Genomic DNA, 27,745 nt, shown 5'->3' with positions numbered 1-27,745 from the left:
CGCCGCCCTGAAGAAAAGTTTAGTTTAACAAAAAAATATATATATAAACTATACTATATGGAGAAAAGTATAGTTTAACAAAATATTACTACTTATGTGAAGTACTAGTATCTCAAATATTCAGCACTTGTAAGAAGTATTAACCACGGTGGAACATGTTTTATTGTTTTACAACATTGAATCAAAGCAGATTTAAAGTCACAGTGAAAACAGAACAACAAAATGATCAAAATGTTTAACAAACATAAAATACATGTTGTATTCACAGCCTTTAACAGGACAGACCTAAATGATCACAGGTGCAGACAGTCTGTTTCAGAAGTCACGTCATTAAGTGGAGATCACCTGTGTGCAGCCATGTGGTTTCAGCTGATTGTAGTATAAACACACCTGAACCTGGACGGTCGTTTTCATGTAACAGCGTTGAAAAGTCAAATTAAATCTAGGATTCAATAAAACATGAAAACTTCTAAAGGGGGTGAAAATACTGTTAATCAAAGTCAGATTATTTCAGATAATAGTTTTCCTCTGACAGTAATATGAGTCGTATTTACAAACTGTAGCTGTCAGCGCGTCTGATTGTCCCTCACCTTATGATGTAACTTTAATCTCTCACATGACATGTGGTGGAAGTGCTATAGTCTTGTATTTAAGAACAAAAGTATCATCAGCAAAATAAAGTTCCTTTTCCTTAGTCCTGCCAGAGATGACTAATGAAACGTTCCTCAGTATATAATGAAGCGTCAGAGGTCTCTTGTCTTTCTGTGAGTCATACCTTTGTGGAGAAACCCCGACTAGGACTCAACCATCACCAATGACAGAAGGTATGGTGGCTGTATTGGTCATAGTTTTTGTGCACTTTCTGTAATAAAGAAATAATCTAAAAGCTAAAATCCTGTCAGATGGACCCTGGGACAAAATCTTATACTCTGTCCTTTAGGACCCTCTCAGATTTATTTGCTGTCTCTCTTGTTTATCAATGAAAGTGATCGAGTTCTTGAACTGAACAGAATGAACATAAAACCATTAGTGTCTGTACCAGGGCAACGTTTCCTTGCCTCACAATCACCTTCTGTCAGCAGGCTAACTTATTTATGTTTGTTGGTTTGTTTCCCTTACCCATTTTAAGAGGCATCTGTTTGTTGTCATCTGAAATGCTGCTGTGATGGTTGGGTACAGTCAGAGAGAGAGAGAGAGAGAGAGAGAGAGCAACCAACTCGGAGAGAGAGAGGAAACAAGACCGAGGAGGGGACAGAGAGAGAGAGAGAGAGAGAGAACAAACAAGAGGAGAAGGGGAGGAGAAACCAAGGCCAAGTACAAGGGAAGTCTCAGGAAGAGAGATGACTCAGAAAGTGTATTTATCATCTTATTTGCAGAGAATCCTTCTGAAATATTGCACAGAAACAGACTGAAATGTAAAACCTGAGAAAGTTTTAAAGTTCCAGTTTACTGAGTTTGTGTAAGATAGGGAACTACTTTGACTCTTACTGAGACCAGTTATTTTATGTTTACATGTGACTGGACTGTTTATCTGAGCATTGCTATCTCAGACACTTGGAGAACTACCCTGTATGTAGTAGGCCTATGTGCTAGTAGGTCAATATTATTCTCTACACTGTCAGAAATAGGGGTACAGTAGGAGTCCATTTCTGTCCCCCAAGGTACAATTTAGACTAATGTACCCCATAGGGCTTATTATTGGACCTCAAGGTACATGCATGTACCTTTTTGAGGCTCAAAAAGGTTAAAAAATGATTAAAGTTACTTTTTTTTTTACTGTAATTTTACATTGCGGTCTTATGCATTACTGAAATGATGTGACAATATGCAGTTAAGACCAGAAATCATATATAAGACAGACAGGCTTCAACACCTCTTTTGGATTTGGACAGAGTAGTGGGAGAGGTAGCCTACAGAATGGGACGTCCATTCATCAGGTGGCACGGGACATGACGATCAACAAGATGACTTTAAAGCGACACATTGATATAAAACAACTAGGAAACATAGCTGCAATGTTTCACTATCTAAGTGCAAATAAATGTTGGGAACATCCTTTTCTGCCTGGAAGGTGATTCTGTCTGTGCTCACAGTCCCCTCCCCTCTTTCCACGGTCCTGCCCCCACTCCCATATGAAGAAAAGAAAGTCAGAAAACAGCATGAAACATTCTCATTGAGAGCCTTATGTTTGGAGCTGCTTTTAGACTGATTGAGTTGATCATGGAAGGGACACATGTAAAGCTGCTCTGTATTATACTGTTTGCAGAAACTGTTACAGGTAAGTGTGAGTCCTTTTTATTAGGCCACTGATTTAATATTCTTTAAGGCGCTCATATTGGCACAAATGGGCAAAAATTTAAAAGGAGGGTAATATTGTAAGCCCTATATTTTTATGGATTTAAAATCTAGCTAAAATATTATTCAAGTTAATAATGAAAATTATGTCTGCCGAGAAGTTTAGGAAGAAGATTAAAAAAAAAAACAGTAGGCAAAATCTTTGTTAATGTCTTTCAAAATGTTTCAAAAGGTTCCTCTGTACTGGGATCTGTTGGTCCAAAAACGGGAATAGACTGCACTTTTTGTCACAAACCGTTTGGAAACCAAACATGGCAGCTTTTGTCAGAAGGTACAGTTTGTTAGATAAAACTCTTCCTCTTTAAGATATTTGTGGCAGGAACAATTAACCTGCCCTCAACCTTTTCCACCACTTCCTCACAGTGTTTAGTAAGTTTGGCGCATATGTGCTGTTGTATTAGCAAATGTTGTGTTGATTAGACTGAAATCTAGGATATTAATTATATTAAGGTACGTTATTTTCATTGGGGTGAATGGAGACAACATGACTGTTTTATGTTTTCATGTGTGCTCAAACAGAAAACTGAAACTATGAGTGCTGTTAGCCAGTAAGTTTCTTTTCTAGTTTAACTTGACTATTTTGTATAGTAGTACAATAACACATTCAAGAAGATGTAAAATGGATTAGGCAATTAGCCTGGACTTTAGGTCCACACAAGCAAGAAGGGAGAGCTGGGATTGGACTACTTTGACGTCAGCACGGACTGATTTGGGGCGTGTTCTTTTATAAAGAGTGTGTGTGACCCGTCCTATATGCTATTTATACAATCCATGTCTACGCAACGTTTGTAATGTCAGTATTTTGAGAATACTCGCACAGACTGGTCTTTAAACATTGTATATTGTAAGAAGTCGACCATGGCGACGTTCCCACCGCCGGACAACTTTGATTTCAGTCATCGGGAGTTCTGGCCTGAGTGGAGGCGGAGGATCCAGCTACAGAACGGCGACCGAGCTCGACAAAGACGAGGAAGTGCTTGCGTGGACCGTGTTGTGTTAGTTGGGAGGAAAGCGGTAAATTAATTTAATGTGATTCATGAGAGGGCAAGAATCCACCAGGGGACCCAGGGTGAAAATGTGGAGGGATCTTTGGTGCCGGGAAGAATGAGAATGAGACAGATCTTGTGGTCGGTGTCCTGGACACAGAATTGTCACAGAAATTGTAAATAATGTCGGATTTAAGCTCGGAGAAGGCGTGCAGACAAGCTAGACAGTCGGAAAGATCAAGATTGAGATCAGAGACACAGCCTGGTGTGAGGTGAAGCAAACATGGAAATCTCTGTGAAGCTCTCTCTTGTTGACTATTCATTTTGGTTTGTACTTGTCTTCGTCCTAACTTGCACTTGAGGTAAGTAAAAGTAACCCGAAACTATAAAACTTTAAATAATGAGTTAGGCCTAGGGTGAAGTCAGGTAAAGTTTGGTAAATTGCCTTTTAAACATCCCAAATCAGTTAGAATGTATTAAAATTGTATGTAGTTTTTTTAAAATAGGTTGTTGTGAAGACATCTATGGTGAAATTAAGCCAATTTATTGATTTATTATCAAATTGTTTATCTTTAAACATCATCTGTCACCCTCTTCGGCAAACTGGAAGCAATCAGGTTGAGTGGGACACTTTGTTAGATAAAGTGGGACACTATATTAAGTTAAAATGAAACATTAAACACATGAGAAATACTTTTTACAACATATAATAACAGATTAATAATCATTTTAATATTATATTAACATTTAACAGCATATATAATGTGTTAGTGTACAGTAACACAGAGATATAATTTAGTAAAAAATATTCAACAATGTGTGGGGGAAAAAAAAAACAAATCATGTTTGCAAGTAGCCTAAAGGCAAAATGTCTTTAGTTTATTAATACTAGGCTATGTAAGTAAGTTATTAAATGCATTTTTGAAACTATTTGGGGCTTTTACCTGATGCCTCTCTTCAGCCCTTTCACTCACTTTTGTAATGTCAATATCAGGGTGTTCCATGCCTTGGCTAAAAACCTTACTTTAGGTTCCTGTCCTTTATATTCCTCAACGTCTGCTGCCATTTTCTCTTCCCTCCAGTTTTCTTCCCTTCCTACATTGTTGTCCTTACCTTCTCCGCATGTCCTGTCCCCCTTTCACTAATTCCTCTCTCTTTCTGTTAATCTTTTCTTTGCATGGGGGCCATTTTTTGTGTAGCCTAGTGTATTTAAGAAATTACCAACCATTGATACTCAGATACATTATTCTTACCAACAACTTTAAAATGTTATCTTTTTTTTCATGAAACTGCAGCACTGTGCTTACTAGCATTAGCATTAAAAGTGTCCCACTCAACCTGAAACGCCCTGTCCCACTTTATCTAACACTGTCAGGTTGAATAAAGGCTGTAAATCTAATTTTCATAAATATTTGATCCAGTTACATCCTTATTGTAATTAATCTCTAATCTACAGACAGTATAAAGACATTTAAAAGCAAAAATGTTATTGTTAAATCATAAATGACTGAATTATCATCCTTGTAATTTTATATAGATTTCCACTTGCCGGGTGGTTTACCACGAGGTCCCAGGAGTCAACCAATTTGAAAAAGAACTACGGGACCACTTCTTTGATGTCCCACCAATCACAACCTCTGTTTCATATCCAATAGACATTCAACAACAACACAATAACAATTGTTGTGATTGGCTTACAAAATTAACCCTGTATAGTACTCATAAGCTGAAGTGTCCCACTCAACCTGAATTCACCTGTTATTGTGATTATAAAACATAATTTTTAAAATACGTAAGCTGTTTTTAAATAGGCCTATATAACTGTGGTACTAAAACACTGTTTTGTCGTGAAATGTGGCCCCCGTGGGTCCGTGTGTTAATTTACCCTAAATCACACGTCTGACGAAGAATTTCAAGCAAATAAATTAAGAGTGGTTTATTTGGATTTCACTACATTATAACGTTAATTGTAATACGTTATTAATAACATTGGCCATAATTAGCCTATTAAGGAATTTTGTGTGTGTGTGTATATATATATATATATATAAATACACTATACACACACACATTGGTATATTAGTAGAAAATCAGCAGTTTCAATCTCGGGGCGGAGACGTCTATTCTTAACAGCTTACAATAAAATAAAACCGACCGCAATTGAATTTTTGGGTAACAATAATTTACTGCCATGAAAAACGCAGTGAGATTTTTATCTGTATGTGCTGATCTAAAAAATGTGAGTTTGTAGCCTAATGTTCCTGAAAATGTTGTGTAGCCTATTTCATCATGAGTCGTAGTAAAAATCTGGTACAGTAGGTGGCGGTATGCACCTAAACAAGGCGGTTTGCGACCCGCCATAAACCCAGAAGAAGAATGTACTTCCTGTAGTTTGGTGCATCCCGAACTAACCCGACTGGGACTACAACACCTTGATTTATACAGTTTTGGTTTTACTCCGCACGTTGTAACGCTAACCTTACAGAGTAACATCATTTCCCTGTTAGCTGAAAACAGTAAGTTAAAGGAGTAACTGTTAGCAAGAATGCTAAGCTAACGTTAACTTAACGGTATACCTTATAATTAGATTACCTTATAAAGTTGTCAGCACTAACGTTAACGTGTTTTTAGGTTTGTAAGACTGGTATGTTGTTGAAAACGTTTAGGAAATACAGCTAATATTAGCGGTAGCATTGCTAAAACTTCCACTTGCCCTGAATGTTTTTTGAAAAGCCCCATTTAGCCATTATTCTGATCATGAATTAAAGCCTTTGGCAATAATATGGCATTGTTGGTCTTCTGTCAAAGCAGCAGATTTAACATTATTCAGTATTACAGTGAGCGAGATATTGTGTATATGTTACTTTCTGTTTTGGCAACATTGTTCAACCTAAACATTCATCCCAATAAACTGCGTTTAATTGAAAAATGAGAGAGGGAGTCTTGGGTTCAGCTTCAGGGCTTGTCAGACTCTGCTGAATTGTTCCAAGCAATAATCCAAAACATTTCAATATAACTGCTGATGTACAAGAAGTAGAAGTATGAGGATATTTCTACAGTAAATAGCTGGAGTGAAAACCAGGAGTGTTTATCTAACAGCTGTAGAAGATGATTGATGTTATGTCCCGTCACAGTTGTTATGTACAGTAAAGGACACAAACACGACAGTCACTGAAAAACTTTGAGTCAATGCACACCATTTAAAATACGGTCTTTTAACAGCTAAACTAACGTAAAACACTCTCACCTAGTAGAGTAGATGTGCTGCACAGACTAGCGCCTCCAGTACAAAACATCTGTATAATGTCCTCTGCTGAGGTGGCACTCCCTTTAATATGGTGGACACTCGTTAGTGACCTGTGTGTGGCTCTCACTGATTAGGCTCATTATAGTTAAAATAGGAGTGTAAACTGTTTTTAAGTTCCTCCCGAACACCAGATTATTTCTCAGTAGGTCACACTGTACTCTGTAATATTAGAATATCTACAGTTTCCACATTATTACTCCTTAACTTCATAACGTGTTCCTGCATGTATCTGTACGCACTGTGCTGAGATTTACAGTTCAGTGTGGAGAGTTGCAGATGTTACTAGGTACGAGATCTTGTCACACCACTACTGCCAGGTATATAAACTTTGCCAGTACATCAAATTATTCAGGTTAGGAGGACTGTCTCCGGATCTGATGAAGCAGCTGAGTGAACGAGATGGAGCAGCACTTTTACTTTTAAGGAATTGTTGCACCACTGAACTAGAAAAACAGAAAATCTGTGTATTTAAATGTTTGAAAACCATCAAGTTCAAGTTGTGTCAATGTTTGTTTGTTTCCCCAGGAGAGCCTCATGCCATTTGCCCAAATTCGAGAATCCAGGCGCTGGAAGGTGATACGGTCACTCTACCATGTTATCTGGTCCCTGCACGCAGCGTGGTGGATCGTACTTTCGATTGGAAAAGAGTTGACCTCAACAAGGTGGTCTACGCGTACCGGCACAAGCAGGAAAATCCCAATGACCAGATGGCTCATTACAGAGGCAGGACTACTGTTAACCTTGATGACCTGAGCAGAGGAAACATGACTCTGCAGATCTCCTCAGTGCAGCTGGCTGACACAGGACCGTACAGCTGTTTTGTCCCAAAACTGGAGACCAGTTGTGTTACTGATCTCACTGTTGTTGAGCAAGGTGAGCTCATACAGTTTCAGATACTATAAGGTTTGTCAGAATTGGAGATAATTATCCTAATTAAGTTTGTGGCTTAGACCCTGATTTGAATCCCTGCTTCGTTTCGCATTTGAATTTGTCTCCGTCACAACTGGCAAACTCACACAAAAAAAATCCCATAATGCACTTTGTCCCCCCACTGTTATTTCAGCGGGTCATGATGTATTTCATTAGTCACGTTTCTTAAACGAGGACCTCTACTAAAACATGCAATGTCACATCCTGTCTTAATATGTTAATGTGTATGTCAGATTAAAAAAACCTGTTAAATTTAGCACCTTATCCTTCACGAGCTACTAAAGCACACAGCAGGTCCCTCTGTTTTGACTGCTAGAAGATATTTTAATCTGTTTTCTTAGTACTGACAACAGTTTTGTCCACCTTTTTTTAACAGTGACCAGCACAACTAGACCTCCGCCAGATGAACCGAGCAATCCTGGTAAATTACTTTATGATGAAATTCTGTTGTTTTTCATTGGTTATTTGTCTTTTAGTATTTTTGTAAATGTGCCGTTTAAGTTTGAACAGATTTCTCATAAACTTATAGCCATTTGCGGATGAATTTTGGCTCGTTTGTCCACTGTCCTTCCCATTTTCAGCAAGCAACCGCAGAAGCACAGATTTATAGGAAATAGGCAGCATCGAGTCGCCGTCGACGCTGCCTTCAGAACTGACCGTGAGGGGCAGTTTGAAGGCATCTTAGGAGACAGGAATAGATAATTTGATCGGTTACGAACAGCATTCGATGCCTCGCTGTCCTGTTAGACACGTCCTGAGACAACATTTTTACCCGTTTCAAAGGCAGCCTATATCTCCTGATTTCTTTCAGATGGGGACAACAGGCAGCTTATTGCCATTGTCCCTTCCACTGTCGTTGGGATTGTCATCATTATCTGCGTTCTCGTCGGGGTTCTGGTGAGACGTGGAATGATCTGTAAGTTACAAAACAAACTCCTGTCCCACATATTCTTATTAACATTTAAAGCCCTGCTGTTGTGAGCAGGTTTGCGGTGGCTGATTGTGAAGCTACAAGATTTCATTGTGTTCACACCAACTTCCTTTAAGAAGTGTTTTAAACTTGTGTCCATGTTCTCATAGAGAAATATATGATGAGACTCAGAGGAAGGACGGAGCAAAAGGTGGCGACGGCTGTGAGCTGAAACATCTGAGGTCTTCATCAACAAACGATGGCCCTGATGACCGTGATGCCGACCTGGACCCTGATGGCCCTGATGACCGTGATGCCGACCTGGACCCTGATAGCCCTGATGACCGTGATGCCGACCTGGACCCTGATGGTCCTGATGACCGTGATGCTGAATGCTGACCTGGACCCTGATGGTCCTGATGACCGTGATGCTGACCTGGACCCTGATGGTCCTGATGACCGTGATGCTGACCTGGACCCTGATGGCCCTGATGACCGTGATGCTGAATGCTGACCTGGACCCTGATGGCCCTGATGACCGTGATGCTGACCTGGACCCTGATGGTCCTGATGCAAACAACTTAAACAACGTGCAAATAGTACAGTGTTGGTCCGGACTTTGTTTGTCTGTGATTGGCTGTCGAAAATTAGCGCAGATGACTGAACCCTTTTTAAGTCACAAGATAAAGTATTTTTTTTAAGGATATCTTTTATAAATATATATTTTTTTAAAGCTCACCAAAAATCTTTGCATTATGGAATCAGGGACCTTATCCACATGGTTCATTTGTTTTGTAATTGCATCACTTTGTCATATACATACTTTAACATTTAACTCTTTAAAATTTTTTCTTAACTCTTAACATGTTTTTTATCTTGGCAGGGTAGGATCTGTACAAAATCATTAAAGGGAGCCTGACTGTAGACCAGCAGTACAAGTTTTATTTTGGTCGTATGCTTTAATCTTTCTATGTAGCCTATAATGTATGTGTATACATGGTTGCTGATGTACTGTATTTGTATTTGCATTTGTGTATCATATCTGTGAAGCACTGTGTGACTGGCTCTTAAAAAGCATGATTTAAATCAAGAATAAAAGTATTATTATTATTATTATTATTATTATTATTATTATTATTATTATTATTAGACTCCCAGCTGCTTTTATATAGCGAGTATAATTTGCTTTTCTCAAGGTGGCGGTTTTACCTCCCTACAGGTGACACAAACTGTTGTATGAGGTCTTTTATTCCATCAGCTAGCAGGTTTAATCCAAAACTTTTGTCCCTGTTTGGTATTCAAATTTCTCGGGGGGGGGCAGATTAAATCTTCTTGAAAGGTTTGTAAGAAAACCTCATGTCTTATAAAACAGGTGGAAGAAATAGGTGGTGGCAGCAGTAGAGGTTTGTTTGTAGTAGAAATAATCTCATCTGAATACTTGGCATCTGTAACAAATGTCAATTTAATTAATATGTTGTTGATGGTTTTAATCTGTACTTGATACTGAATAGCCACCCTATGCTAACACTTTGGCGCCGCCTACAGACGAAAATTACTTTAGTCAAATGTGAAATACCAGAGTAATTTTATCTATAAGAACTATGGAAATACTCAAAGTCCTGTTTCAGAAACTTACACAAAAGCAAAGAGGAGCTGTAAGTGGTCTAAGTAGCCTACTCTTATACTTTAAACTTCAGACATCTGAAGCTGTCTGATAAATAAAGTAAAGTATTTTTTTAACTGTACAGTAAGTACAGTTGACTAAAAATACAAAACTACTCTTTCTAATGAAGAAAAGTATCCATCCATCGTCAACCGCTTATCCTGCGTACAGGGTTGCGGGGGGCTGGAGCCAATCCCAGCTGTCATTGGGCGAAAGGTAGGGTACACCCTGGACAGGTCACCAGTCCATCGCAGGGCCACACATATACAAACAACCACTCACGCTCACATCCACACAAGGCTACTAATAAACGTAGCCTGCATGTCTGTGGATGGTGGGAGGAAGCCGGAGCACCCGGAGAGAACATGCAAACTCCACACAGAAAGGCCGGGGCAACCGGGGTTTGAACCCACAACCTTCTTGCTGCGAGGTGACTGTGCTAAACACTGCACCACCGCGCCACCCTGAAGAAAAGTATAAAGTAACAAGTATAAACTATACTAAATGGAGAAAAGTATAGTTTAACAAAATATTACTACTTGTGTGAAGTACTAGTATCTCAAATATTCAGCACTTGTAAGAAGTATTAACCATGGTGGAACATGTTTTATTGTTTTACAACATTGAATCAAAGCAGATTTAAAGTCACAGTGAAAACAGAACAACAAAATGATCAAAATGTTTTACGAACATAAAATACATGTTGTATTCACAGCCTTTAACAGGACAGACCTAAATGATCACAGGTGCAGACAGTCTGTTTCAGAAGTCACGTCATTAAGTGGAGATCACCTGTGTGCAGCCATGTGGTTTCAGCTGATTGTAGTATAAACACACCTGAACCTGGACGGTCGTTTTCATGTAACAGCGTTGAAAAGTCAAATTAAATCTAGGATTCAATAAAACATGAAAACTTCAAAAAGGGGTGAAAATACTGTTAATCCTCTGACAGTCATATGAGTCGTATTTAGTATTTAGTCCCTCACCTTATGATATCTGATATAAAGACATCTGCAGATTGACATGAAATATAAGCTGAGACAAAATCTGACAGTAAAACATTGTTTAGGTTGTTTGTCAGTCTCACTAATTGTGTTATTATTGAAAACTACCAGATATTGTGATGATGTCTTCAGCGAAGTGCTGTTTAAAACTCGATAACCGTCTTTGTCTGGTTCATCAGAGATGATAAATGATCTGAAATCTGCAGTTTATGAACGTTTAGAGTCATCAGTGTTTTGTTAGACTCAGAAGAAGTGTTTCCAGCTCCCTCTCAACGACTGAACAAATGTAGAGAAACACCTCTGTGAAATAAATTCCTCAGTGTTTTCATCAGGGAGTTTCACCAAATCATTTATCTTGTCCCACTACAAACTTTAGAAGTTGTTACTTTTCTGCATCTTTCCTCTCAGAGCCTGTTCACCCTGTTTAACACATATAGGTCCATTTTAGCAGCAGAATCAGAGACCAGCAAGGGTCCTGTTGATCCAGTTCAGCCCATTTTGAGACCCATCTCAGGGAAAGGGTCCCCCCCCTCCCAACCAGGCTCCTCCAGGGGCCCAAACAGTGAGGCTGTGTTCCAGTCTGCACCACTTAAAAAGAGTCCAGGTTCTAAACAGTGATAGAGATGGGTTATAACGCAGGTCATACAAAGATTTAAAAACACAGCCTCTCAAAAATAAAGCAGCTTCTGAATCCAGTAGAGGGCCTCAGTGCTCACGAAATCTCCACAGGAGAGTCTCAACTGTTGCTCTGCTCAGTAAACACGTTGCTCTCCGTCCCTCTTTCAATAAGTATGTGGTATCTACTGCAGTAACAGTTAGGTTTATTATTCTCTTCTTACTGATTTCATATTCTTTAAGTTTAATGTTTGTGGCTGATGTCAGATTTATAATCTTGTATGGGTTTGAGATGTATTTATTGGCTGATTTTCAGAGAATGAATGATTATATGATTCCAGATTACTAATCAGTGTGTAAGCGTGCTCTACTTTCAGACGAGCCACAACCAGACTCTGCACCACATCCGTCTGGCCCTGACCCAACATCTGACTCTTCCTGGTCTTCCAACCTGCTGGCCTCGCTGCCCAGAATAAAAAATTAATTAAAACCAGAGTCAGTTTTTTCCTGCATATTTTGGCCCCAAAACAAACAGAGGGACAGAGAATTCCTCTCCCAAAGCTTCCACCCATTCCTTCAGCACTCTAAAAAGACCAACTAGCCTGTTGTAATGTTTCCCTCTGAGTGCAGAATGGACAGCCCTCCCTAGTGCCTGGTGAGCTCTGTGTCTGTGCGTAGCTATTGCTCCATGTATCATCCTCCACTGAAGGTCCGCCATCCTTTTCTCAACAGGGGGTTTATACAGGACCCTCCAACTGCGTCTGACACTTCACAGAGAGCGAAGGTTCAGCACCTGCACACAACTGAAGTACAGCTGCTTCTTCCCACAGGAGCTGGAGTTTTCATGGAAAGAAGAAGTGCACGCTGGGGTTTGAACTCACTGTTGTGAGTCATCAGTGCTAACTACTGCACCACGTGCAGCACTCAACCAAATCTGTTTTTCTTAATACATGACACAGAACAGAGGAGGCCTGAATATGTGGCTCCTCTCCAGTCCTATCGAAAGTAAAGTCAGTGCTGCAATTCCAGTCACCACCGAATACAATCCACTCTCCTCTTCCAATATTATTTAGTTCTTCTTTCATGAGTTTAAAAATCTCTTCACGCTCAGAGCCTTGATTTGGTGCATACACATTAATAAAATAAAGCTGAACCCCTCTACTTCAGCTCTCACCATAAGGACTCTGCCCTTCACCACCTCTGTGCTCGATGTAACATTTACATTTAATAGAGGAAAACAAAAATGCGACTCCTGCACTTAAATTTGTCCCATGGCTAAGGACATGCTGCCCTCCCCACCATAAGCCCCAATCTATTTCATTTGTGCCATCACTGTGTTTTTCCTGTAAAGAAAACTACATCTAATCTTTTCTGTGTGATTGCTTCTGTTATTAAGGCTCTCCCCCTCCACTCTCTACCCCTATTTAGGCTGTGTTTAATGAGGCACCCTTAGACGCTGCATGTGAGGAGAAGAGAGACAGACCAACAGGGAAAACCAGCAGAGATGAAACACCCAGTGTTGTATGATCGTGGTACTTTAATCTGAAAGTTTCATTGTCTTTGACATTTTATTCTTTGTCGTTTGAAGAGTTTTCCTTAGACCAGTGATGTGTTTCTTGAGACGCTTCTTGCTGTCCAATAAATCGAGTCCAACAACTCTCTGAAGTAAATAAACTTTTTTCCCAAAGTCATCCAGGAAGCCATTAATCTGCTCCAGAGAATGCAGGCCGACACTCTGAGAGCAGCTGTCGCTATAGAGAAGCTATCAGACATATCACCATAGCCACGAGCAGACTTTACCTCATAAGCTGACTCACTATCAGGGCTGACCTGGAGCAGCTCAACATCCTGTACAGCAACATACTCTGCAGCAGCTCTGGTCTCCCCAGGTCATCCTCCCATTCCTGACATTCCTCTGCAGCCTCCTCTGTTCCGGCCCCAAAAGCACCCAAATCCACAGCAATTTAGGGCCAACGATCATACAGTAAAAACGTAGGCGTGGGAAAAAAAGTTTGAAATCACTCACAAACTCTCAGTCACACTCCATGCACAGAGAAAGAGTGACTCAGCCAATTTTGTGGTCGTAGGCTAATGGATAACGAATGTTTTTAACCACACAGTCCATGGAGTTAATGACTGTGGTTTTGAAACGGGTGTTTTTTCCACACGACTCCCTCTATGGAGCTAAAAGAGTCTCAAAAAAGATAAATGTACACACTACATTCACATATGCACACACAGGATTCATAAACACACACACAGGATACACAAATGCACACACAAAATTAAAAAGCACGGAAGATTCACTAATGCATACAAAAATCACAAATACACACAAAATTCAGAAATGCAAAAATTTACAATGAAAACAAAATTTACAAATGCACACAAGATTCAGAAATGCACAGGACAAGATTCAGAAATGTATTTCGGATGCACACACAAATATATCTTGATTTACAAACTCCCTGCGGTCTGTGAACTTCACTGCATTTGTGTGTGAATTTTGAGACTCCCCTGACTTGGCTCAACACACATATGCCTTTTTTTAAACAGGGATTGATCTGCAACCAATCTGATATCTCCCTATTTTTAGCCAATCACAAGAACGCACCCCACGTGGGGGATGGTTTACTTATTTATATATATATATATATATATATATATATATATATATATTATTATATTTTTGCAAAGATTGTGTGTAGTTTCATGTTTAAGTTGTGTTATGTGACAGAAATTATTCATTCATAAAAAGATCACTTTGCAACATTTAATAAAAGTTTCAATCCTGACATGAAATGTTTATTTGATCCCTTGTTTCCTTATGTTTCCTTCTCATCCTAAATAACACATAATTGTTTCCTCATAACAATCCTAGTTGCTACAATAATAAAGTGGTTCTTCATATTTATGTGCATTTGTGTTTCATTTCATGTCGGAGTGAGCTGGTTTACTGTTTTATTGTCAAATGGTCATGTTTCTCTCCCTCCTTTCTATTCACTGCAGCACAGGGAAAGGAGAAGACATAAATGTGAATGTTTGACAGAAACGGTAAAGCCCAGCTCCCTCTGAGATGAAATGAAACACAAATGCACATAAAATTGGTAAATGAAACTTCACTTTGTTAACATTCCAAAGTATTTAAAGCAATCATTTGGATGTTCTAAACTAGGAGAGGAAAAGAGACTACAGGGATTTTACTTTTGTAAAGTTTGTACTTAAGCACTGTGATATTTTGAAGTGTAGCACCATCTTATATTTGTCATCTGTTTTGAAGCCCTGTCTAAACGGCAAGCATTGCTGATGGGTTATCTTTACTTGAGTATCTAAGAGTGCAATAACTGAATTTGTTGAAAAGATAATCTTATGAGAGAATCGTTACTTCATATTTTTTGAATGATCTCCTATGTAAAGTTTGAGGGGTCACAAGTACAATTTTCCTTCTCTTCCATAGCATCAACAGATGGTGCTACGTGATCTGAAGTTTTGGGTGGGAACTGCCAACAAGATACCTCAATGTTACCTCAACTTATCCAGTGGCGCTCACCTGCTTCTTCAAGTTGAAGCTCCCCAGCCACTACCAGACCTACAAAATCTTTCACCAGGACTTGATGATGGCCCTCAGTTCCATACGTTCTGGCTTTGGACTTGTGTAGGTGCAAATGTCATCAACTTCTTGCACTCAGTCCCACTTTTGAAATGGAATCACTTAAAAGAGCAATTCCTGTTAATTTATCCACCATTTACTTTGAAGTTGGTTTGGTGATTGTCTTTGGCCTATGTGCACTTGTTCTTTAGTGATTTTCGACTGTACTGCTACATTTGATGAATTTATACAAGACTTCCCAGAATTATGTTCCCTCAAACAATATTAAAGGTGTTACATTTAAGTAGCAAAAACAAGCATTTTTATGGTCTTATTCTTTATGTAGCCAATTGCAATGGTGTTCTCACACTATTGGACCAATTCCAAAAATTTTCATTTTCACCACTGTTACAGGGAAATGGTTTTAAAAAGAAATACAGGAATTTCGTCAAAGCAATAAATCAATTTTATTAAAATGTCTCCCCAAATTGCATGCAAAGCTCAAGTAAATAAACAATTCAATTCAATTCAATTTTATTTATATAGCGCCAAATCAGCACAACAGTTATCTCACAGCGCTTTTCATAAAAGAGCAGGTCTAGACCGTACTCTATGATGTTATTTACAGAAGCCCAACAGTTCCCACCAAGAGCAGCACTAGGTGACAGAGGCAAGGAAAAACTTTCTTTTAAGAGGCAGAAACCTCGAGTAGAACCATGGCTCAGGGTGGGCGGCCAACTGCCTTGACCGGTTGGGGTGAAGGAGAGAGAGAGAGAGAGAGAGAGAGAGAGAGAGAGAGAGAGAGAGAGAGCAGTAGAGGAACAGAGAGAAAAAGAGAGGGATGTAAGGAGAGAGAGGGGAGGGAGGCAGCCTACACAATATACACACAGAGGTACAGACAGTAAAGGTGATGTTGCTATAGACTAAATGAAAAATGGTACAGATATTTATGGTAGTGTTAATGATAACAATCGTAATGTTAATGATTATAATAACAATAGGACTAGCAACAATAGTCGTTGCAGTAGAGGTTGTCGAGCAGGAACACGGGGGCAGCAGGTGACCCGCAGCCACAGATCCAGACTCCACAGCTCCAGAGCCAGAAAACCTACAGGAAGTGATAGGAGAGAGGAGAGAGACGAGAAAGCACAAGACTACCAGAAAGGGGAGAAGTTGTGTTAGTAACATGCAATAATGGGATGAGGTTGCATACAGAGAGAGAGAAAGTAGAGGAGAGAGGAGCTCAGTGCATCATGGGAAATCCCCCGGCAGACTCTAGGATCCACAAGTAACCCTGCATTCTGGGAGCGCAGTGCTCTGGTGGGGTAGTAAGGTACTATGAGCTCTTTAAGATAAGATGGTGCCTGACCATTAAGAGCTTTGTAGGTAAGAAGAATGATTTTAAATTCTATTCTGGATTTTACTGGAAGCCAATGCAAAGAAGCTAAAACAGGAGAAATGTGATCTCTTTTCCTGGTTCCTGTCAGAACACGTGCTGCATCATTCTGGATCAGCTGAAGAGTCTTAACGGACTTTTTCGAGCAGCCTGATAATAAGGAATTGCAGTAATCCAGCCTAGAAGTAACAAATGCATGGACTACTTTTTATGCATCATTTTTAGACAGGACGTAGGTGAAAAAAGGCGGCCTTTGAAATTTGCTTAATGTGAGACTTAAACAACATGTCCTGATCAAAGATAACTCCAAGATTCCTCACAGTGGTGTTGGAGGCCAGGCGATGCCATCCAGGGAAACTATATCTTTAGATAATGCGTCACGGAGCTGCTTAGGCCCCAGAGCAATAACTTCAGTTTTATCTGAGTTTAACATTAGAAAATTACAGGTCATCCAGGTTTTAACATCCTGAAGGCACAATTGAAGTTTAGCTAACTGATGAGTTTCATCTGGCTTGATCGATATATATAACTGAGTATCATCTGCATAACAATGAAAGCTTATGGAATGTTTCCTGATAATATTGCCTAAGGGAAGCATATATAAAGTGAAGAGGATTGGTCCGAGGACAGATCCTTGAGGAACTCCATGACTAACTTTGGCATGCATGGAGGACTCATCGTTAACATGTACAAACTAAAATCGATCTGATAAATAGGACTTAAACCAGCTTAGAGCGGTTCCTTTCATGCCAATGAAATATTCCAGTCTCTGCAATAGGATCTGATGGTCAATGGTATCAAATGCAGCACTAAGATCTAATAAACCCATTACAGAGACAAGTCCTTTGTCTGATGCAATAAGGAGGTCGTTAGTAATTTTCACCAGTGCTGTCTCTGTGCTATGATGAGCTCTAAATCCTGACTGAAAATCCTCAAATAAACTATTGCTCTGTAGAAAGTCACACAGCTGTTTAGCAACTGCTTTCTCCAGAACCTTAGAGAGAAATGGAAGGTTAGATATAGGTCTATAGTTGGCTAAAACATCCGGATCAAGTTTGGGCTTTTTCAGAAGAGGTTTAATTACAGCTACTTTAAAGTACTGTGGTACATAGCCTGTTGATAGAGATAGATTGATCATATCTAGTATAGAGGTGCTGACTAAGGGTAAAACATCTTTAAGAGGCCTCTTGTCTAAGAGGCAGAGAAGTGTGTTAAACTGCGACTCTGCCTCCTGGTCTCAACTCTGGGTGTCATGGATTTGGTCCACTAATAAACTTGGCCAGATTTCTAGAAATGAGAGCTGCTCCTTCCCAAGTGGGATGGATGCCGTCTCTCCGGATCAGACCAGGTCTTCCCCAGAAAGTCTGCCAATGATCAACAAAGCCCACATCGTTTGCTGGACACCACCTCGACAACCAGCGGCGGAATGACGACATGCGGCTATACATGTCATCACTGGTCATTTCATACTACTCTTCAGTCAACACTCCCTGAATGTCAAATAACCTAGCAACCAACAAGACCCAAAGGATCTGGTGCCAAAATTCCAGTTCCAAACACTGTACAACTCCAAAGGTCCTGAATCCAAGCCCCAATTGTGTCAGTGCTGTTTTTGAAATAAAATATGGCAGGTTGGTTTTAATGATGTTGCTTAAAAGCTATCTATTAAACTAATTCCAATAATCATTTGTCGGAATAGGCTTTTCCTAGTGAGTTATCTGCTGACTGAGCTGCAGCTGTTAAGTCCTGGAAATCCTATGCGATGGTCCACATGGTCTATGAGGACAAAGTCTTTGTGGGCCACGTTCTTTCCCAGGATGCAGTGCCAAATGTGACTTAGCTTTCAGTCAATTTAATCACCCTAGCTAAGTCCAATAGCCACTGTAGAGAGGTAACTAGGTGGATTTTCTTTCCCTTTTCAAAATAAAATGGCCAGACACAAACTTATAATATTCATACTAACTTACTGTATTCATTTGTAGTGTCAATATTAGTATGGATGATCGAGGGCTCGTAGCATAAGGCACAATCAAAATATCACTTGAAGTGTTCCAAAGTAGTTTCTGTTAAATTGTTGGTCAAAGTCACAGGAAGCCACTGGAAAGTTGCAAGAGGGCCACATGCTCTTATCTTGCCTCAAGTAAGTTCTCAATGTACTGGACAGTGTTGAGGTATATATCTGCCCCGAAACAGTCAGATTGCTGCAATGGATCCATGCTGTCTCGCAGTGCCACCATTTCCAGATCTGAAAGAGGACTGTCCAGTATAAAAAGTACCTTTCTCTCACAAGTGTCCTATTCCAGACAATAATCCCATACAGCCCTGCCGACAGCAGCAACGTCACTCAAAATAGCGGTGTGGGTAATTAATTAACGTGTGAAGTTAGAAATATATTCACAGATTCGAACTTCCGTGATCAATAACTCGTAAGCAAAACGTGTTTAAAACACAAACAACGCCTCTTTACTATCGTAGTTAAGTAGACAACAAGCTACATGTACATTTTCACCTAAATGAGTCGTCCAACAAGCGGCACAAATAACATTGGTCTCTACGTGCAGCCGGCTGTGAGACGAGTGGAAATTGGAAAAGTGGAATTGGGAAATTTTAATATTCACAGCTACAGCTTATAACAGTGAAGTTATTGAAATTTATTGAACATTAAAATTCCCCAAAATTATGCAAAACTATATTTCTGCAAACTAAGTGTTGTAGTATCATCACCATGAGATCATTGATGCCTGTGGTGATTTTTGAGACGCTACAGCTTCTAACAGTAAAGTTATTGAATTTTATTGAATATTAAAATTCTCCAAAATTATGCAAAACTATATTTCTATGAACTAAGTATTGTAGTATCACAAGCAGGATATTGGTGATGTGTGAGGTGATTTTGGAGACACTACAGCTCATAACATTAAAGTTATTGAATTTTATTGAATATTAAAATTCCCCAAAATTATGCAAAACTATATTTCTATGGACTAAGTGTTCTAGTATCACAAGCAGGATATCAGTGATGTGTGAGGTGATTTTGGAGACACTAGAGCTTATAACAGTGAAGTTATTGAATTTGATTGAATATTAAAATTCTCCAAAATTATGCAAAACTATATTTCTGCAAACTAAGTGTTGTAGTATCATCACCATGAGATCATTGATGCCTGTGGTGATTTTTGAGACGCTACAGCTTCTAACAGTAAAGTTATTGAATTTTATTGAATATTAAAATTCCCCCAAATTAAGGAAATCTATATTTCCAAATTAAGGAAATCTATATTTCTGCAAACTAAGTGTTGTAGTAGGATATCGGTGATGAGGTGATTTTGGAGACACTAGAGCTTATATCAAATGTAAATGTAAATGCTCCGTACTTGTATAGCGCCTTTCTAGTCTTTTCAATCACTCAAAGTGCTTTTACACTACATCTGCATTCACCAGTCACACACATTCATAAACTGAGCCTAAGTGCTCAAACGGAAACTAACATTCACACTCACTCATACACTGGCGGAACCGCCAGGGGCAATTCGGGGTTCAGTCTTGCCCAAGGACACTTCGACACGCAACCAGGGGGAGCCAGGGATTGAATCGCCGAACTTCCGATTAACGGCCAACCCGCTCTACCTCCTGAGCCACAGCCGCCCCCCAACAGTGAAGTTATTGAATTTTATTGAATATAAAAATTCTCCATAATTATGCAAAACTATATTTCTGCAAACTAAGTATTGTAGTTTCACAAGCAGGATATCAGTGATGTGTGAGGTGATTTTGGAGACGCTACAGCTCATAACAGTAAAGTTATTGAATTTTATTGAGGACAAAAATTTCCCCAAACTATGCAGAAGCTTTTTTCTCTCAATAAGTGTTGTGTTATAAAACAAAGGTGACCCCTAGTGGTTGAACTACGTGATTTTGGAGACGCTACAGCTCATAACAGTGTAGTTATTGAATGTTAAAAATAGGCTTACCTAATACTAGGTATGCAAAAGTATTTTTTCCCCATAAGTGTTGTAGTATAACCAGTAGTATATCATGAATGTGTAAGGTGATTTTAGGGGCACTACATTGTATAAGTGTGAAGTTATTGAATATTTCTGCATTATGTGTTTTTGTCTCACAGCCGGCTTCACCTAGAGACCAATGTTATTTGTGCTGCTTGTTGGACGACTCATTTAGGTGAAAATGTACTTGTAGCTTATGGCGGGTGGATAGTGCCACGGTATGGCGGGTGGATAGTGCCACAGATAACCTACCAAAGGAGACCGTCGTGTGACAGCTACGTGTGTGGACAGCCTACTCCGTCGCCAGTGCACGTCGTTGATAAGCCCGTCGCCATCAGGCTTGTCCCCCCCCCCTACCATTTCAGTTATTTAGTTGTTTTATTTCCTGTTAAAATGTCCCCCAGTGTGTGTGTGTTTATGTACTTTCCCCTTAAAAAACCGTGTGTGTGTAGTCAGTGACTCCGCCCTGTCCTGCTCAGCTCCCAGAGTCTGGAGCACAGGGAGATGTTAGCTAGTGCTAACTGCCTTAATTTTCCAGCAGCATTTATTTATGAACACACTTTGACCCACACTGATCATTTACTGCCACACTTACAACAACCTCGCTCACTTTCACCGTCACGTTCAGCTGCTCACTCTCTCACATTTGGTCACATGCACACAACACTGTTATACGAGATTAATGCACATTGATATTATTTATTGATCATGTGAAATATCAGTAGCGGCACTCATTCAGTGAGCAGTGGCGATATGCCAAATTTAGGGGGAGTACGTCTGTTGTGTGCACTTCAAAATTATCTTATCAGTTAACATTTACTTAATCGTTTTTTGACATTTTTGAGTCTAAAGAACCATCCCACCTACAATAGTTGAGCATGTTTGCGGTACAAGCCTGGTCAGTGAACTAGCAGGGCAAAAAAACCCCGAAATAATCATTCATTAGTTGTAATCGCGGTAAAATGTTCACTTAATCGGGATTTTGATTTTAGGTCAAATCTTCCAGCCCTAGTCTAGTCCAGCCCCCTTTAAAATGACTAATCTCTGTGGATTTTATGTAATTTGTGATTGCCATTATCAGTTGAGTAATCACCCATTCTTTATCCTTTGCAGAAATGAACACATCGGCCATCCCCCACTCTTCCACTACTGATGATTTGTTGGGTGTCATGTGAGGGTTATGGCATTCCCACTTCTCCACTTGCCTCATCAATGTTTCCTGTAAAGCCACCAAACAATGTGTATGAACATTTTACATTTTTTTCAGGGTTTCACATGACTAGTTGGAGTTGGATATTGTATTTTGGCTATAAAATCTTTGTTATTTATACCAGGGTCAATGGTTAAAATCTAAATGGCTGGCAGTAATCATCTATCAAGACAAACTTATTGCTTGTCGCTAATTAAAACGTTATCTTGTGTGTTTAGGCCGTAGAATCTCGTGTGTCTCCTGGCTTTAGCTTTATATGTTTCTCAGGGAGAAAGAAATCTTACTTTCTTACCATCATCATTATTAATGGTACACTACACTATGCAAGACTGATAGCAATGTCAATGTATTGAGCTTTTTAATTAAGCCACACTGTTGCTATTATTAGAGTTTAATACTTCTGCATTCATTTAAAAATAACACTTGTGTCATAGGGGTGTGGTTACTGGACAGTTACTAGAAACTAATTGTCACCTGCAAGTCAACTGGAGTGAAGTTTCTTGTTCCTACAGTTGTTAAAGACAGAAATGAGCTGTAAAATGTGTTTATTAGATTGATTGTTAGTTTGGCAATTATCTACTTTGTTTTAAGTTTCTGTCCTCTCTTTTTATCTCAAACATTTCAAATAAAATTTAAAATGTGTATTTTAAATAAAATTTAAAATGTGTCACTCATCTGTTCTATCACTTTCTTTGTTGAAATTCTGTGTAGGACAAATAGAAACAGTCTTTGTAACAGAGTGTAACAGTAGTTTTGACTGTCCATGCTTTTTAAATTCAAAAGAAAAAAGTAATCGAGTTTAAAATGCAAGGAAAAAGAAAACGAAAGTAAAACAAGAAATCTTAGTGTACCTTAGTGATATACAAGTCACTATTTGTTATACATTATATAGACCAGCTCCTGCCATAACAAAAATTTTTGTATATGTTTTGTGGGTATAGATGAAAGTATTATGAAAGAGGCCAGAACTAATAAATGGAGCTGGCCCAGTGCCAGTCCAGATGTGAAAACCGGATCCGCGCCGGCATTGGCCCGTTGTGCTAAAGGACACCGGCCCGGGTCCGTTTTACAGATCTGGCCCTGAACTTATGAAGGATCTGGGCCAGATCTGGGCCGCATGATTTTTGCTATCTGGGTATCTTCTTCAGTGGAATTTTATAGGACAGTGAATCCAAACAATAAAGCAGAACACAGGCTATGAACTGTAGGCTACTCCAGAGTTCCCAGTCACCACAAGAATAAAAGCATTTAACACAGGCTGTACAAAGCATGACTTGAATTCACTCAATAAAGTTAAAATAGGAGTTACACTGACAATGGTGTACTGGTGGCGACGTACCTAGTGACGACGTGTGTATCACACGGTTGTTAGGCGACGTAACTAGTTCAGATGTATTTATATGGCGGGTGGATAGTGTCAGAGCGAGGAAAGCTACTATGGCGGGTGGATAGTGCCAAAGCAAGGATTACCAGGAGAAGGAGAAGGAGCAGTCTACCCTGCCAGACCATGTGGATTTTTGAATGAGAGTGATTGGGACTGCAGATGGGAGACCGGCGGCGACTTGGCAGCGAGTGCATGGAATCAACGTCCTCTCAACGTCACGGCGGCGTATGTTCGAATTCCTGTATAAATATACCCCTACTAAATTAATTTAATTAAGTAAACCCCACAATTGAGTTTTTCAAGTTTCTGTTGTAAACTTCTCAGCTGACAGAACTTACTAAATTAAGTTGATTAATATCTTGGATAAATATTATATCCATTAGATTACCCTCCTTTTAAATTTCTGTGTAAAATTTAATTTTACAGCAACACTTTTAATGACAAAACGGCTGGAGCATATAGACCTGTACTCCTTGTATTGAAAATAATCTCTGGTTCCACACTCCAGTCTAGTTGGTGGCGCTGATGCACCTCTCGGCTAGTTTGCCAACCGCCAATAAAAAACAGAAAAAAGAAGAAGAAGTTTGATTTAAAAAAAACAAGCCTGACGGCGACGGGCTTATCAACGACGTTGTGCACTGGCGACGGAGTAGGCTGTCCACACGTAGCTGTCACACGACGGTCTCCTTTGGTAGGTTATCCGTGGCACTATCCACCCGCCATACTCCTGGTAATCCTCGCTCTGACACTATCCACCCGCCGTAGTAGCTTGTTGTCTACTTAACTACGATAGTAAAGAGGCGTGGTTTGTGTTTTAAACACGTTTTGCTTACGAGTTATTGATCCTGGAAGTTTGAATCTGTGAATATATTTCTAACTTTACCGAACTCCATAGCTAACGTTTTACAATTTATATAGCTTCCATCATGTAACTGAGGACTCTTCCGCTAGCTTATTAACGTTACGTTTATTACAAGTAACACATTGAGGTGACGTCCACGTTAAACGACTCGTAACCGCTCCTAACCAACGGAATGTAAATTGATTTGCTTGATTTGAGCTGTAACGTTAAGTAAACTTAAGATAATTAATAACGGATTCATAGTTATCGTTAACTGTTAACGTTGGTCTCAACAAAAACTTTGATGTTGCAAAATAACGTTAACGTTACCACATTTATCTATTAAAAAGCATTTAAAACCTTGTGAAGTATAATGTCAATAACAGATATGCAAGTTATTTTAATATTTTCCGGTGTCTTACCTTGTCTAACTGTAGCTGGTAATATCGGTAAACTGGTAACAACACGGGGCCGCAGGTTCCAACCTCCACCATACAGCACCGCAGAGTAGCATGTAGCATTAGCTCCTTAGCATGAGCTAACTCGGTCATGTTGAGATAGGCGGGAGTGGTTTCAGCAACACGTCACCTCAGCTCCACCTACGACCCGCCTCTTTGTCCATTTTTGGTTACCCGGGAGTGACGTGCAGTGATGCGTTGCCAAGATGGCGCCGGCCAGCTCCGCTAATTTTGAGCTTCTTCTTCTTCTTCTTCTTCTTCTTATTATTATTAGTTAATGGCAGATTGCAAACAACTTTTAAGTGCATACCGCCACCTACTGTACTGGAGTGTGTAACATCATATCACTCAGCTATCAACCTCAATAAGGTGCTCTCATATTCTGTTCACCAACCCAGTGTCTTTAAGAAATTTAAATAATGCCTTCCTGGTGATTCTTATACCCTTTTCTTCTCCTTCTGTTCCCAATAACCCCATCAGATTCCATTCCCGCCCTGCCTCCTGAACCCTATCTTGAAATATCCGTCTTTCCAACTTAAACAATATGCAGTGCAAAATGACATGTTCAACATTTTCTTTAACCCCACAGTTTTCACACTTTTCACTCTTCCTTTTCCCCAATAAAAACAAGGTGCCATTCAGTCATGTGTGATCTACTCTTAGTCTTGTCATAATAATTTCCTCCCGCCCGGTCCTTTACCATATTTCAGTACCTTTCTTCTTAATGGCTGTTTTTCCTTTTCCTAGCAGTATTTGAACTGTTATTTCCTTTTGTAATGCCTCTTTTGCTAGTTTCGCTGCAATCTCATTTCCATTTACTCCCTCATGAGCTGGCACCCAGCAAAACTGAACATCTATCCCTCCCCGATGTAATCTTAATAAGCTGTGAAACATTTCTATCAATGATAGGTCTTCTCTGACAGATGTCATTGACTGAATGCTTTTAATAACTGCTAAGGAGTCTGTGCATAATATCACCCCATCAGGTCTGACCTCTTCAACCCACTGTCAAGCTATGATGACTGCCACTATTTCTGCTGTATATACAGATAGCCTATCTGATAATCGTTTTGAGATATTTATTTTGAATTCTGGTATATGTATTCCAATTCCTACACATTCCTGTTTGTTTTTAGATCCATCTGTATAGATTTTTAGATAATTATGGAAACTGTTTCTCAGATAACTGCTTCTCCCACTTCCTCTATTCCCCATCCTCTTTTCTTTTCCAGTATACTAAAATCTGTTTTTACGTCTGGATAGAGCCAAGGTGGAATGTTACTGATTGGATTGGGTGTGGTGAAATCTAATGCTTCCATTCCATATTCCCTGACTCTCTTTTCCCCCGTCCATCCAAACCCATGCCCCCGAAACTTGAAATATTCCCAACAATCCTTTGTTATCTCCTTTGCAGGGTTTTCTTTCCCACTTCCTTTCAATCTGACCCAATATGCTAGCGCTAGTTTCTCTCTTCTTAACTCCAGTGGTGTCTCTCCAGCTTCTATGAGTATTGTGTTAATGGGAGTTGTCTTAATGGCTCCAATGCATATCCGTAAGGCTCTGTATTGTAATTTATAATTTTTTTCCAATGTTGTTTTTGCTGCTGCATCATATACTATGCAACCATAATCTATTGATGACCTCATGCATGCTCTATATATGTCAATTAGTGACTGTTTATCTGCACCCCAGTCGCATCCCACCACCGCTCTCAGTACATTAATAACTTGTTTGCATTTAGTTTCCAATTGCTTTATGTGTGTTTTCCATGTGTACTTACTATCAAACCACAATCCCAAATACTTAAATTCATTTACTTTTTCCATTGGCTGCTGATATAGAAAAAGCTTTTCTACATGACTCTTTCGCTTGTTTGTGAACACCATATTACAGGATTTGCTTGTTGATATTTTAAATCCCCACTTGAATGACCACTTCTCTACTTTCCCTATTGCTTTCCTAATGTTCTCTAACACATATCTCATTTCTTCCTCTCATCCATATGGCCCCATCATCTGCATATAACGCTGATTTGATGTGTCCATCTAAATCTGAAAATATATCATTAATCATAATGTTGAATAATATAGGGCTAATTGCGCTCCCCTGGGAATTATTTACCTTAAACTCTGTAGAAATGTCTGATCCAACCTTTACTCTAATTTTCCTATCTGTTAAAAAGTCTAGTATCCAGTTATAAATCCTTCCTTCAAACCCCATTCTATTTAGTTTAATAAGTAGTCCTTCCCTCCACATAGTATCATATGCCTTCTCAATGTCAAAATACACTATTATCAACAGCTCTTTCATTTTCAGTGCCTTTTCTACCTCATTACTTACTCTAACGAGAGCATCTGTTGTGGAGCGCCCTTTCCGAAATCCATTTTGTATATCACTCAGTAGTCCTCTCTGTTCCATTACATGTGATTACCTATGAACTATTGTCCTCTCCATCCATTTGCATAAGTGTGATGTCAGAGCTATGGGTCTATAATTACCAGGATTGGTTGGGTCTTTACCAGGTTTGCTAAACGGTAGTATCACTGCACTTTTCCAACTTCCCGGTATTATTCCATCCTTCCATATTTTATTGAACAGTCTTAACACTAGTCTTAACATCATCGTCACAAGGTTTGCTGACAATTTTGAGCTTCAAAACGGCTCTTCGGAAACCAACGGGTGACGTCACGGACGCTACGTCCATTTTTATAAACAGTCTATGGTTTGAACCCAACCTTCTTGACAGTGCTAACCACTGCACCACCGTGCCACCACCCAAACTTGAATTGTTTAGAGTATTTCATATAATATTAAGGATATCGTCGCTGTCGGGCAGAAACCTCCTATCTCCACATTTTATAATTTTTTATTTTTTTAAATAAATCTGTGTTATTGGTCACCCTTTACGTCTGTCTGTGGTTTTTACAAATATTTTACCAATACAAAGTATAAAAACAACTCGTGACTCATAACTCCACCGGATCCTCAAACTGTCTCCACCCCGCCCCCCTCTTGAGTCACACAGCAGAACTGAGTGTAAACAGTGACCGTCTGATTCCGTCTGAGGTAAATATGTTCAATCAAATGATTTCA

At 39.4% G+C, this 27,745-nt stretch overlaps 1 protein-coding gene across 6 annotated transcripts; it reads left to right on the top strand.

The window, feature by feature from the left end:
* Positions 1–722: 722 nt before the first annotated feature.
* On the top strand, positions 723–9,604 carry LOC119898643 (myelin-oligodendrocyte glycoprotein-like). 6 transcript variants are annotated; one of them, XR_005443614.1, is made up of 6 exons: positions 3,054–3,703; positions 4,879–5,857; positions 7,174–7,521; positions 7,955–7,999; positions 8,390–8,494; positions 8,659–9,604. XR_005443614.1 is itself a non-coding variant. In XM_038712830.1 (5 exons), coding segments are annotated over exons 1-5 (510 nt in total). In that variant the 5' UTR covers positions 723–814; the 3' UTR covers positions 8,661–9,604. The 6 variants fall into 6 exon arrangements, 3 of the variants coding, with proteins under 3 accessions (XP_038568758.1, XP_038568751.1, XP_038568743.1); XM_038712830.1 differs by lacking the exons at positions 3,054–3,703; positions 4,879–5,857 and adding an exon at positions 723–824; XM_038712823.1 differs by lacking the exons at positions 3,054–3,703; positions 4,879–5,857 and adding an exon at positions 2,206–2,278.
* The last annotated feature ends 18,141 nt before the right edge of the window (positions 9,605–27,745 follow it).

Source organism: Micropterus salmoides, unplaced genomic scaffold, assembly GCF_014851395.1.
Source record: "Micropterus salmoides isolate LMB-PRFRI ecotype aquatic unplaced genomic scaffold, ASM1485139v1 Ms_hic_scaffold_1, whole genome shotgun sequence".
NCBI lineage: Eukaryota > Metazoa > Chordata > Actinopteri > Centrarchiformes > Centrarchidae > Micropterus > Micropterus salmoides.
This window is presented reverse-complemented; position numbering and strand designations above follow the sequence as displayed.

Coding starts and splice junctions, on each gene's coding strand:
- LOC119898643 (XM_038712815.1), top strand. CDS start 7,026: ATGAAGCAGCTGAGTGAACGAGATGGAGCAGCACTTTTACTTTTAAGG. Junction 7,522..7,954: donor TCTCACTGTTGTTGAGCAAG/GTGAGCTCATAC, acceptor TTTTTTTAACAG/TGACCAGCACAACTAGACCT. Junction 8,000..8,389: donor AGATGAACCGAGCAATCCTG/GTAAATTACTTT, acceptor GATTTCTTTCAG/ATGGGGACAACAGGCAGCTT.